Source organism: Aythya fuligula, chromosome 2 (genome assembly GCF_009819795.1).
Source record: "Aythya fuligula isolate bAytFul2 chromosome 2, bAytFul2.pri, whole genome shotgun sequence".
In the NCBI taxonomy this organism is placed as follows: Eukaryota; Metazoa; Chordata; class Aves; order Anseriformes; family Anatidae; genus Aythya; species Aythya fuligula.
In genome coordinates this window covers 6508294-6522354 of record NC_045560.1, presented here as the reverse complement: position 1 = coordinate 6522354, position 14061 = coordinate 6508294, and the positions used below count along the sequence as shown (strand labels likewise).

The following is a 14061-nucleotide window of genomic DNA, read 5'->3' as shown; positions in this document are numbered from 1 at the left end:
GGCTCCGCTTCGCCTTCTCCTTTTTTTTTTTTTTTTTTTTTTAGAAGCCATTTTGGACTCGGTTCAGGTTTTTTTTTTTTTTTTTTTTTTTTTTTAAACCTCCCTCCGACACCCGCTTTATTATTTTTTTCCTGCCTTTTTTAATCTTTATTTTTTCATCTTTATTTTTTAATTGTCTTTTTCTTTTTTTTTTTTTAATTTTTATATTTTATTTTTTTTTATTTTATTGTATTTTTGCCCCCCCCCCATGTACATGGCAACTCCCGCGCCCGCTGCGCGCCCCTTCCGCGGGCTCTTGCCTTGCAGCTCGGCACCCCCCCGGGCTTCCAGGGGCCGTAACCTCGCAAAGTTTCGCCGCCGCTTCCCCTGTTTCTCTTGCCTGCGCTGGGAACGAGCGTGCCTGGCAAAGAAAAAAAAAAAAGGGGGGGAGGAAAAAAATCCCAAAAAATCGAGGAGGGGGGTTGCTGAGCGCCTGGCGCACGGCTGCGCGCACATTGCGCGGAGCGCAGCGGGGTGCGCGCAGGCGGGCGGGGGAGCTCGGGCTGCTGGGGGAGCCGGAGGGGCTGGGTTGGGAGGAGGAGGAGGAGGAGGAGGAGGAGGAGAAGGAGGAGGAGGAGGAGGAGGAGGAGGAGGGGGAGTCGGTGTGTGGTGCACGCCGCGCTCCCAGCACAAAAGCCCAGGGAAAGAAACTCTTGGAAAGCTCGGAGCAAACGCCGGGGCCGGGCAGGAGCAGGTCGAGGCGGCCGGGCGCTGCGAGCGGGGCTGCTCCTCTCCACTGGATACATTTTGTAACTGCGAAGGAATTAAATCCGTTTTTTTGGGTTTTTTTTTCCTTTTATTTTTTCTCTCTTTTTTTTTTTTTTTTTTTTTTTTTTTTTAAGAGGGCAGAGCCTCGCTTCCCTCCTCCTTTCGCTCTATCTCTCTCTTTTTTTATTATTATTATTTTATTTTTTTTCCCCCTTGGGGATAGAGGGGCGCACGAGGAAAAAAAAATAAAGGGAAAGGAATTATGATCGCTTCGTGGCTGACTTTCGCCTTGCTTTGTGGAACTTTCTGTGCAGGTAAGAGCATTTCGGCGTGTTTACCTCCCGCTCGGGCTTGCGGTCGCCTCTCCAAATGCAGAATTGAATGGGCCGTGCAATTCTTTGCAGCCACCCCCCGGGCCGGCCGACTGGGGGAAGACCCCAACCCATTGGGGAACAGTCCCCCATGCCGCGATTTTCATTTTCTTTCATTTTTTTTTTTTCTCTTTATTTTTTTTTTCTCGCCCCTCTCCTCCTGTTTGCCCCCCTGCTCTCAGGACGAGCCTTCCCCGTGCTGCTTTTTGTTCCCTTTCAGGCAGGCTATGGGAATTAATGGCAATGTAAACACGGCGAGATATCGAGGAAACTTTACAAAAAAAAAAGAAAAAAAAAGAAAGAAAAGGGTATTTGGTCCTGGGGCGGGGGAGGTGGGAAGGTGCTGGAGGAGTCCGGGGAGGGGGGAGAAGTTGGGAGCAACCCGGAGGAGACTTTTGGGGTGCCCCGGAGTTGCTCAGGTGGTGCCTTGTGTGCGCCCCGCTCCTGTAGGGCTGCGGTTGTGTAAGCCTTGGGAGGGGAGAAAGGACCCCCCCCAGCACCCATGGGACCCCCCCGGGTCCCCCTTAGGGCCGCCGGCTGTTTGCACGGAGCGAGCATTTAATGGGGCCGCTCCGCGCTGCGGGGAGCTGGGAGAAAGTTGGGAAAAGGGGGGTGTGAGCGTGCGTGGGGAGGGGGTTAGGGGGGAGCACGCCCCCCCCGGGGGGACCAAGCTTTTGTTGCTCGGGGGTGGGCAGCTTTAGGATTGCTTTCAGTCCTCCCCCCTCTGTGGGACCGGCTTGAACCCCGAAGTTCAGCTGCAGCCTGGGGGGGGGGGGGAGTTACCGAAACAGCCAGGAGCATCCCTGGGGAAGGGGGGGGCCCTCTTGTGCCCCCCTCTCCACTTGAAGTCCCCTTACCCACCTCTTTCTTTCCCTCCTCTATTATTATTATTATCATTATCATTATTATTACCCCGCTCTTTATTATTGCTGTGTACAGACATCAGCTCTTTTGCCCCCCCCTCCCTCTCCTTGGTGACCCCCCCCCTAAATAACCCCCTGCCCCGAGGCAGCGCTGGGCAGTAACTTGTTACTCTCCAGACCCCCCTGGAGAGGTGGGGGGGACACCCATACACAGAAAGGGGGGGGCACACCAAGGGGGGGGGGGGGGACACACATCAAGGGGGGGGGGCATCTACCCGAGGATGGGGAGCCCCTTTCCTCCTGGGGGCTCCCAGGGGCTGGGATGCTGCAGCCGAGGGGTTCCCCACGGCGCCAACACCTCGCTCTCATTGCATTGCGAAAAGGTGTTTTTGGGGGGCTGGGGGGGGGGTCCCTGCATCCTTTACCCCCCCCATTACCCCCTTCCTACCCCCCCCCCAGCGGGGCCGGCCCCGGGGCTCTCCTGCAGCCGGGCTTCCTTTGTTCCGAGTGCCCATTAAATATGCGCTGCCACCGCCTGCCTCTGGCATGACAAACGGTGCCATCGCTTAATTATTACCATTTTTTGGTAAACTCACCCCAAAACCGGAGGAGGGGTGGGAGGGGAAAAGCGAAAAGAAAAGGAGTTGGGGGGGGGAGGCAAAAAAAATAAAACATGAATGGATTCGATGATGGGCAAAGCCAGCGTGGTTTTTTTTTATTTATCGTTATTATTATTTATTTTTTTAATATCTGATAGCTGGGACACTTGTGCGCAGCTTTGTTTCCGTGTGTTGGGAAGGGGGGGGGGAGAGAGGGGCTGGGATTTCCATCTCGGGGCTGCGAGGGCAGGTATTTGGGAGGCAGCGGGCGGTGCGGTGCCATCAGCAGTCGCGGGGCTCGGCGTTGCTATCAGCACAACAGCTCTCTTGGCTGGAAAATTCTATTATGTGCATAAAGGAGATTTATGGTCAATGTATTTTCTTGCCATATATCTTGGAATCCTTTTATCTCGTGTGATTCAATAAAAGGGATGGCTTCCGGGTCGTTTCTTTTTTTTTTTTTTCTTTCTGTTACTGTTGTTGTTTTTGTTTGGGGTGGGTTGGTTTGTTTGTTTTGGTGGGTTTGGGGTTTTGATTTTTCTTGTTTTGGTTGGGTTTTAACCTGTTCCTAGAGCTGTGCGTACAGTGGCAGAAATCTAACTTGGAGGGAAAAAAAACAAACAAACCCACCGTTGCTTTAAAAAAAAAGAAAATTAACCCTGAAAGCTTCTTAAATGTATCATGTTATAAAAAGGATAATCTGATTGGGCATACCTACACTGATTCTCCCCCCCCCCCCCCCCCCCCCCCCCCCGAAAATATGATAAAGAAACCCCAGAAAAATGAATATTACTCTGTTTGTTTGGAAGGGTCCCCTTGGATCATTCAGTCAGTGCATTAGCAATTCTGTAAATCCCTCCCTCTCTTTTAAAGCCTTTTCTGCGTTTCTTGTGATGTTTATGAGCATTTATCAACGTGATCTTTATTGTCCAGTTTTTCCTTAAGCTGCTCAGTCAGAAAAAAAAAAAAAAGAGAAAAGGAGTGAAACCAACCCTGAATACCCAAAGTTGCAGCGTGTTGCTGGGGTTTCCGAGCGCTGGGCTTTGCTTGAAGTATGTCTTTTGTGTGTGTACATGTCAGGACTGGGCGAAAGTGGTGGGCTTTTCGAAAATCGCTTGACCTCCATTGTTGATGCTTCTCATCGCTACCTTGGCTGGCTGTAACAAAGCAAGCACGGGCTGCTATTCTTTTAAAAAAAAAAAAAAAAATCCAAAAAAAATCTGCTATGCTTAATTTTTTGGAATACTGAGGATTCATTGAGGAAAACATTATGTTCATTTTTAGCCCTTTGTTTGCAAATTTTCTGCAGCCCAAATGTTCAGAAATCATGTTTTAATCTAGGAGCTATAGAAAATACAGAAGGTGTAAAAGGATTTGTCTTGCAGAAGGCATTGCTAGCACGCTTTTCCGAGCCATTACATTACTTTTATTTTGGTGCAAGTTTAAGTAATGCCATGCAGCAATGAACTGTGCTGCAAATGGATCTGGTCTGCTCTTTCACTGTCTTGTATTTATCCTCTTGTGCTTGAGAAAGGGAATAAAACTGGCTTCATTAGCTTGCTAATTAAACACAATGAAGTGTATGGCCCAAGGTTAATGGCAATGGCCTTTAAAAACACAAAACTCTTGAACAGGTGTTTGAGATATATATTTTTTTAATCTGTCATCAAATCCAGATAATTATACCACCGAGATAACCATTGTCACAGTTCTGTGGAGAAGAAAATGCCGTGGTAAAGGCGCGAGTGGTGCGGTGCATTATTTTTAGTGGCATTATTTATAAACTGGGTCCTGCGCAGCCTGGGTTTAGTCCCCCTCCCTTTCCCCCCTCCCCATTTCAGAGCATCTCCCGCGCTGTTCCTTCAGCGCACGCTTCTGTTCCTTGGGCAGGGTCACAAATTTGGGATCCCTGGACCAGGGCGAGAGCCTGATGTGAGCCCGGCCGGTCAGCCCAAGCATCCACGCACCGAAATTTCTGCCATTTCTCGTGTCTCTGAGCAGCCCATCGGGGCTGTGACACCCCTGCTCGCTTGATGAGACAGCGAGAGGCAGCCAATTAAAGCGGCGGGCTCTTGCTCTCCGCGTCAGGGCTGTCACCAACCTCCTGTCCAGTCTGGTCTCCATCAGCTAAAACATGCTTGTCAGGTTTTTTTGTGCTTGGCGTGACGCAACAGTTGTAGACCTCCCCTGCTGCCACTGAATAGATGGTAGAGAAGAAAGAAGCCGGCCAGCTTCACTTCTTATTTATTTATTTATTTATATGTTTTAATTATTTTTCCTTCTTTTTCTTTATTTACTTCTGTTCTCTTTCCCTCCCTCCCACCATCATCCGTCCCTGGCACTCACACGGTGCCGTGCAGATCAACCCCGAGGGGTGTCCTGGCCTCGCCAGCCTTCAGGAGGATGCAGTGCCGTGGGTAGATGAAGGAGCAGCAGCAACTTCTGGAGCCCTGCTGCTGGGGGACCAGCCCAGGGGCTGAGCCACTATGCTTTTGTGGGGTCAGTTCCCTTGCAGGAGGGCTGCAGGTGTAAAAGGAACCAGCGGCCCGTCTGTCCTAGTTTATGGAGAGCAAAGGAGGTGGGAGGAAGAGGCAGTTTGAGTCTGGGCATCCAGCGAAGGCGTCCTTATGTGCTCTGTGCTCGTGGTGTTTGTTCCTCAAAAGGCAGGGCATCTGGAAAATAATTAAATAAAATAAAGAGAAGAAGTCAAAGCGGTTGGACTTTTGGGTGTTGTAGTGACAAGTGTTTTGGGTGTTGTGTTTCGGGGCCTGGTTCTAGGATTTCTAAAATTTTCTGTTGTTGATAACTATTGACCACCTGGAGCTATGCTAGGACAGATTGAGGACTGTATGGTGTGGTAGCACTACACCTCTCAGGCCTGTTAAAATCCAGCACCACCTACCCACTGCACCCAGGCCCGTTACTTCCAGCCCTGCTCTGAAAGTTGTAGAAGCGCTCGATAACCTGCACTGCTGCTTGCACAAGGCCAATTTAAGGCAGTTTCCTGGAAATCCCATCTCCAGGGAGAAGCAGAGGAGCATCCCCTTGGGGCTGGACACCCGCTGCAATTTGGGAAGGCTGGAGGCAGGGAGATGATGACCTGTTGAGTGCAGCCCTGATTGGGACCCTAGTGAAAGCCCTGATGGGTTTTCCCTGGGCAGCTTCCTCTGCTGAAGGGACAATTTATCCCTTGGAAAGGGTTGGTATCTGCTTCGGGGTGGACATCCCCTCGCTTTGGGGCTGGGAGGAGCGGGGTGGGAAGGGAGGAAATGCTTCCCAAAGGCAGCTGCAGGAAGCGGTGCGGCAGCGCAGGGCTGCGTTCGGTGTCCCCACAGGACCCGGGTGCTCCAGAACGGGGTGGGAAGTTGGGAAGTGGGAACCCCGGGGTTGAAATCTCTGCTTTAAAGAGGTGTTGTCTTTCCCTTTTATCCTTCCTTGGCCTTTGATTTTAAAACTAGCAGGGGGGTGTGATTTTCTTGCCTGGCCAATCGCGCTGCCTGGACCTGAATTATTCAGTGTAGCACTTGGCATTCTGCGCCCTGTTCCCACTTAAGCTCTTTTTCGCCTGTTCCTTCATGTGGAGATTTTCACATCAGTGAAATTGGATGTGTTTAAGAGAGGTGTTTGTGGCCACAGCCTGCATCAGTATAAGTTCTTCCTTCCCCTGCCTTTCCCCTCCATTAACCATTGAGGATCAACTGATGTCTAATATCCTTTCTTCATTAGTCCTTCATTCTGAAATAATTCTGAGTCTCATTAGTCGTTTGTTCTGTTCAGGTGTTTTAAAGAAAAACTCATTGCTATTTTTTCCCCGCTTTCCTAAACCTTCCTCGTAAGTTGTCTTGGAGCCGTTGAAGTGAAGGGAGCAGAGAAGTAAATTAAAGATGAAACACTCTGCCTGCGTTCTGCAGACCCAGCACATTTTATGCTTAGATTTGAATATAACTGTTGGTCTTTTCCACCAATTTCATGTTCTTTTCTCTCTGTCATCTTCCTTCTTTAGTACAGGATGGTTTCAATTCAAACTAAAAGTTAAGAGCAGCAATTGTCAGTGTACACTGTAAAATAATAATATACTTCCCTCCAGCACACAAGTGCCTCTTATTTTGCCAGTATTTGAGTTTGGTCGCTCTGATTATGTTATTGCGTGTGGCATCAGTCCATCATGGTGCTTAAGAAAAAGAAAAAAAGTGTTACTGATGTCTAGGTGCTTTGGAAAAAAATGGCTCCTCTTTTACAAGGCGATACTCGTGTGGAGAGGGGGCCCCTGCCCCAAAGACAGAGCCCTGGGGGACAAGCACAGGAAGAAATTGCTGCACTAGGGACATGCTTACCCAAGCTCATACCAAAAATTTGCTCTTGGAGAAAATCTGCTCCTTTTGGGTTGGGCTGGCAGTGAGCAGGGACAGGTTTGCGCGCACAGGTTTGGGAGTTTGAACGGAAAAGCAGCACGGTGGAAAGGCTGAGCCTGTTTGTGAAGGTGCTGGTTACCCACTGTCATGAATAATTCCACTGTGGCCAGCCCCGTGTGGTGTGGTGTTTCAGGTCAGGTTGGGTTTCTGGGCCAGGGGAGGCTCAGGGAGGAGGCTGCAGGGCTCAGCCTGCAGTGGTGGGCCTCAGAGGTGGAGGAGCTGAGGGGAGCACAGGAGTCAGACCCCTCTCTGCATATATTTGTGTCCTATTCCTACAGCACGCAATGTATGGGACACAACAAACGTTTACCAACCTGTATTTGTTATTTTAACACCCAATGAGGCAGAGACCTACTGCTGTTTGGCACTGGGGGCCTGCCCTTTTCCATGACTGCCCTGAGGTGCTGGGAGTTGGATGCTGGTGAGCGTGTTGCTCGTGGGCCTGTGACACAAGCTCTGACCACCACATAAACCTTTTTCAGCCACCTGGAATTAAATTTGCTGGAAAAAAGAGTGCTATGTTAACATATGATACCAGATGTGTCAATGTGTTGTTTCCTGTCCCAGTCTCATACTGCCATGTCCATACATGCGCTCCTCTTTATTTAAAAAAAAAATAAAGTGTGTTCATGAAAAGGTGCAGTGCTTTGCAGTCTGAGCTGTATTAATTTTCCATCCAAGTGGATGCTTGTGCGAATGCAGACCTGTGTTTTGAACTCTGCTCTTCACGTCTGATTTCCACCCTCATTTGATAACAGTAGAAGAGGCTCACAGCAGCAGAGGCAGTGCATGAACCCAGTAAAGCTGCAAGAGTCGAGTTCTCTACAAGAGTAGAGAAAGGAACCAGCAGTGGGAGGGAAGAGCATGTCCCTGGCACTTGTCAGGGCAATCCGACATCCCAGGCCTGTACCGAATTGTCCCCAGCACAGCAGCAAAGGCTCTCATTTTAACAAGTGCACAGTAGCTGCCACTGCATGGTAGTATCCTAGGTGTTGTGACTGTCTTTCCTTTTTTTTTTTTTTTTTTTCTTTTCTCTCTTTTTTACTACTGTTATTATTATTATTTAAAGCTTTTCCCATTATATAACCTGCTTTCTAACTGGTGGCAAAAGTTGAACTTTTATGTGCGGTGACTGTAGTGTTAATGCAATGCTTATTCCTAATTTATGGCTCCAAGGTGTGAGATTATAAGCCTCTTGAGTGGATGAGAGGGATAAAGTTAGCTCCATTTGTGCCTGATTTATCAAATGGTCAATCCAGGCTGCTAACTCTTCTTTCCTCTAATGTTGTCTGTTTAAAATGCATCACATAACGTGTGAAGCTTTTTTTTTTTTTTTTTAATTTGGCTTTTAGGAATAGTTTACGTGTACCTAATTTACCTCTGCAGACAGGTTTGAATTCCTGGGGAGGAAGGAATGGGAACGTGGGGAGGAAGGGAAGAGGTGTTCAATCACGCTCTGTCTCCTTTTTGCAACTTCTTAAAAGTGTTTCATAAAACAAGGGCATTTCAGGATTTTTAAGCCCTTTTAGTGCTCTGCTCGTGTTTTGCAGTCTCTGGTTTGCTTCCGTGGACTGGTGCTGTTTGCAGTTCAGCTGAGCCCTGCAAACTCCACCACTCTCCTGGGGCTCTATTTGCCATCTATACATCTTTTTATTATTATTATTTATTTATTTATTTTGTAAACAAGGGTGTTCAAGCTTCACGGAGTTGACATTGAGGCAGAAAGCTGAGCACTCCTTTAGTGAAGCTGTTAAGGAGACCGGTACCAGTGTCAGGAGAGCTGTGAGCTGCCCTCACCTGTGTTTGAGTGCTGGGCATTTGCTGCGTGTTTGAGACCGGGATGCTACCAGGTGTGCTTGCAGAAGGCTCAGCAGCCAGCAGGGTGACACCGTGGCTGCTCATCGAGGTAACCTCAGGGGGAACTTTGTCCTGGCTGGCTTGCTTGGGACAACCCAGATGGCAGCACAACCCGGGCGCACGCGGCTCGTGGGTGTCTTGGTTCTTTCCCCAATGTGACAACCGAAACACAGCCGGCTTTTGTATTCCTGCTTTAGTTCCTGAGAGTAACTAATCGCTTCAGAATGCTAATTCTCCTATAGATGTGCAGGCTGAGAAGTTCAGCTCTCCTTCGGTTTTTATGGTGGGAGTATCCAGTTACAGCCCAGCAGCTATTGGGCAGCGCTCTGGTGCACTCCAGTTTGAACTCGACATCGCTTTCACATGCATGCACAACTCACCAAGCAGTTTATTTTGGTAGGAAAACCTCTGCCCAGCCTTGTGCCTGGCATAACACATTTTCCAAAACACCTATTGTGGTTGTGCTGCCAGTGCTCTCCCGCTTGGCAGTGAGATGCTACAAAGCGAGCTTGAGGTGGTGCCAGCAGGCACCAGTGCTGAGATAAAGACCTTAAGGAATGCCCTGCCATGAGATTCCTGTTCATGTCAAGCTTAGCTCAGCCAGGAGGAGAAGGGAAGATGCTGTGGCTGATACGCGGTGCTGCCTTGCCGGGGTCTGGCTGTGGGTAGGTTTGGTGGGATGCTGCAGGACCAGAGCATCTCTGGCTGAACCTCTCTGCATGGGTGCCCTTGGGTGGGGATGTTGTCCCCGCTGTGCACTCTGCCACACAGCCTCCTCCTCTGTGCTTCCTTCTAAATAGTCCAAAGACAAATGTTTGTTTGTTTTTCTTTAGCAAAACATAAACTCGTGGAGGTGAACGTTTTCATCTGCTCGCTGTTGTTTTATTGCCTTGCTGTTATGATAGACCATAGTCCCTTCCTTGAGCTCCTGGTGCATCTTTTTAAAGTGCAAGCATGAAGCAGGGGGCAGGCTTGGCATGCTTCACCATAACACGAATTCCCGTGTAGATTTAATCACCTTTTAGTGTCTCGGAGCGTGCTCTCGATTGCCAGGCTTCTTCACATGGGCACTGATGGAGCATTTCTGATGGGCATGCCACGCTTGCTGTTGCTGGGCAGCTCGGTTCCACTCCTGGCCAAAACTGGGTGGCACAAAGCTCCTCCTTCCTCTGTGTGGAAGGTGGTAGGCTCAAAAAAAAAACCTGCAATAAAAATAAACACTTCCCTCCAACCGTAGCGTCATCCACCTGGCCCCGTGCCTGCTGGCACCAGCAGGGAGTTTGTCCCTGTGCACCCCTTCCTGGGGGGGCATTTTAACATTTATGTTGTACCTGAGATAACCGGGGAAGTCTTTTATAGATAATTTTTATGGCTATAGATAATTTTCTGTAGATAGCTTGTGCTGTCGTCTAATGGGACAGAGTTAGTGCTGCTAAAAGCAAACACGGGAAACCTCTTTCGATTGATGATAGAATTTCCTTTCCCACGCAATCCTGTACAGATTGACTATTTATTCTGTAAATAACAGCTACAAGAAACCCTTCAAAGGTAACGGGAAGCCCCAGAGGTAAATGAGATCGCTCTTACCCTGCTAGCAAAGTCAGATGCGAGCGTACCTCGGTGTGTGCCTGTGTCTGCAGGCTCCTTCCCGGTGCGTGGCTGATGAAAGAAGAAACCTGAGCGAGGGACGCGGCGTTCCTGCAGGAGAACCGGGGCCGGTTATTGCCCGACCGAGGCTTTTTGTGCATGGAAATGATTTCGAAAGAGCCAACGTGTAAAACTTTGAAGCGCAGTGCGACGAGATAAAGTCGGCTAAAAATAGGCCTGGATATGAAAGGCGGTTGAAAACTCGGAGGGAGGCGAGAGTCGTTTTACAGGCATTGTTGGTTGAGTTTCAGGGTCCCGGGAAAGGAAGATGAATGTCTTTCTGTTATAGTAACAGCTGCTCTCTGTCCATCGGGATCCAGTGTTTGCCCATCCAGCTCATAATAATTAAACAAAAGAGTTATTTCATAGCAGCCGTGGCGGAGGATTACGCTGGAATTTTGTCTTTCTCCATTTAGACTTATCTCCGTCTATTAAAGAAAAATACAAAGTTAACCTCTCACCTGGGCTGGCTCTGGCTAATTACTACTGGGAGGAAGCCAGCACTTAACTGAGCAGCCAGACTTATCTTTAATAAATAAATAAATAAATAAAAAAGATCCAAGTGTCACTAATGCACTTGTCCTTAAAGAACACTTCAGCTTTCTTGTGTCCTGAGCTCTTGTGCTGTTGGTAACCCTGCAGGGTCATTCGTGGCATCCTAGTCTGGCTGCTTAGTGTCACGTGCAGATTTTTGTTCTTCCCCTTTGACTTCTTCGGGATTTTTTTTGTCCCTTCATTGCTACCCACTCTGAGGGCTAACAAATAGGGTGGATAAGCCAATGGCCCTAAAGGAGTTGTGGATGTGGTCTCGATGGGGCACATCCCTCTGTGCAGTGAGCCCTGCTCACCACTTCAGTGCCACTTACCCTGCCCTGAAGGAGAAGAGGCCCGGCTGGGTTGTGGGGTTAGCAGCTGAGCGGCACTATGTTTTTATTAATAATTTCCACTGGTGAAATATGGATCTGAGGTTTTCCTCATTCATTTAACCCTCGTAGTTAATAGGCAATAGTGGAAATGTACCATGTACACGATGATTGCGCTGACCTGATTTCACATGTATTTCTGATCTGACTTCTGTTTAAAAACGAGAAGAATTATATATAAAATTGATTTTGGGAGCCCTGGGAAGGAGAAGGAAACCATTTATTTCAACCCCCAAATTCCTTTGAGCTGTAGAAACATTGTCAAAGTAATTGTAGCCTTTTCAATTTTTCTGTGTAGATTTCTTTCTGTGTAGTCTAAGAAAAACTGTGCTCTGTTGATGGATGTCACTGTTTTTTAACTTGTGACAAATATCTCCCAAGGTATTGTTTGAGTGATGTAAAATTGGTTCATGTGTAAAATTCTAGCTTTTTCATGAATGCTTTATCATGGATATGTGAATGCCAGCTTCTTCTGGATTAAGGTGTTATACCTTTAGTGGTTTGCTGTGGGATATCATCTTAATCATTTTTGCTGTAATTTAATCATCTTAATTAAAATTGCATTGAATTGTGGAAAGTAATTTGGGTCTGGAGAGCAGTGGGTTTTGTATTTGTAGTTTTTTTTTTTTTTTCTTGTTAGGAGATGGTAATGGTCTTGGCAAGATTCTGCTAAAAATTAACACAGTGTACAAAAACTCATGTTGCCAAGTTAGTACAGTATTTCTCCAGCTAATTGTGGCCTTGAAGGGTATAATATAAAAGGTCATCTTTGTTAGTGAACTGCAGGCTTCTCCTGCGAGACAGAAATCCATGTCCTTATCAAGGATGAAATCTTGGCTCCTTGGTTACACAATTGAGCTTTGCTATAATTTGGACATCATTAGGCTCTTTATTAAAGCAGCGGAACACTCTAATCAATCTTTGTGCTTTGCTTTCTTAAACGTATTTCTCTATGAGAATTTGTGTTATGACTTTCCTTTCTTCTTCTCCGTGAATCCTGCAAAGGGGTAGGGTCTGAAGATGGGGTTGGTTGCATTTTTTGTTTTGTTTTGTTTTTCTTCCATTTGGGATGGTCTTTGTGGAGATGGTTCCCATTTGCGGGCATGGTTTTGAGAGCCAAGGTGTTTGACCTCCTCTTCTCTTCCTCTTGTATTGAGAAGATGTAGGGGGTGGCCCTTCTGGAAGGAAGAGCTATTCCTTTTGGTTTGTGCTGTTTGAAAAAACAAATACACAAAACTTTATGAAACCAAACTGAATTGTAAAAGTGGTTACTTTTGTCTGTCTTTAAGCTCAAGCCAAAGGGTTCAATTTTTTTGAAAACAAAAACAAACGCAAACAAAACTCTGTTTCAGTGGCACATAGTCATAGGGCAGAACTGTGCAGGAAAGGAGGTTGTGTGCTTTTTCCCCTTTTTTGTTGCCCCCTTTTTGTATCCTGGGTCTTGTTTTCATTCATGCCACATGTTGGCATTCCCAGGGACATAGTTTTGAGGCTCTGACTTCTGCATTGTAAAACATAGCCAGAGCTTAAAATCTCTTTGTTTGGCTGCTGTTTCTTTAACCAGCAGATATTTTTCTAGTTGGATAGATAAATGGATCTTTCTCACTTACTGGACAGTTTGATTTGATTTTGCACAGCTATAAAAGTTAAACTCGTGCTTTGGCAGAGCTTCATTCGCAGGGTTTTGGAGACTAAATCTTGGTGCCTCTCTCCCCCCTGTATTTGGGTTTGTGATGTTCTGGAAATGCTCATGTCCTTGAGACATTCACCGGTGTTAGAAACACTTGCAGAAGCAACAACAGCACAATCGGATCATCTCTGTAAAAGGCTGTCTCCTGCAATGGAAATGCCAGCTTAGCTTTCAGACATCCTGAAGATGATGCTCTGGGTGTACCACACCAGTGGGATGTGAACATGCTGCTGTCACCAGCACAGATGGGACCAAAGCAGGGACGTGCTCTATGGGAGCAATGCCTGCACCCTTGGTGGTGTTTGGGTGAGTTGAAGTCTGTGGTCTGACCCCCAAAGGCAGGGCTTTGAACCTCTAGATCATCTCAATGTTCCCATCATATGTTAGGCCAGGGAAAATGCTAGGAGGTAAATGCCTACGGTTGTTATCATTTTAATAATTTACCACATAGGTAGCTTCACCTCAAGCTTGGGTTCTGTGTCAAGCTCCTAGTTTTGCAGTTGGTCAGTGGGTGTGCCATGGCTTTGTTCAGAGTTTCACAGAATCACGGATTGCTTACGGATGAAGACAGCTCTGTCTAGGGACTTGTGGCATCCAACAACTCCTCTTCAGGAATCCTGATTTTTCCTGAATTGGCTTTCCGAGGGCTCCCGTCTTCATGCTGGTACCACTGTCAGTGGCTCCTTGCTGTGTGGATGCACGCCAAAGATTTGGTGGCGTCTGAAATATTTTGCACCCCACCTCATTTACAACCCTTCCAGCTGGTGCTTCCCCAGTTTCTGTCAAACAGATCCATGTGCTCTTCAGGAGCTCTCTCCAGGTTTTGTGGGTTTGTGCAAAAATTTGCTCTTTGAGCAATTACGGGAAGCCAACATTTCGGCTCAGAACAGGAGAGCTCTTTTCTTGGGCTGCAAGTTTTTAATGAAAGCTTTAGGTTATGAATGTGTCATCA

At 47.5% G+C, this 14061-nt stretch overlaps 1 protein-coding gene across 1 annotated transcript in view; it reads left to right on the top strand.

Annotated features, from left to right (window-relative positions):
• The first annotated feature begins 979 nt into the window (after positions 1-979).
• Positions 980-14061, top strand: part of ACVR2B (activin A receptor type 2B) — an 89373-nt gene continuing 76291 nt past the window's right edge. The window contains exon 1 of the mRNA XM_032182215.1: positions 980-1061. Coding sequence (XP_032038106.1) covers positions 1010-1061 — 52 coding nt within the window. The 5' untranslated portion in view covers positions 980-1009. The remainder of the gene's footprint in view (positions 1062-14061) is intronic.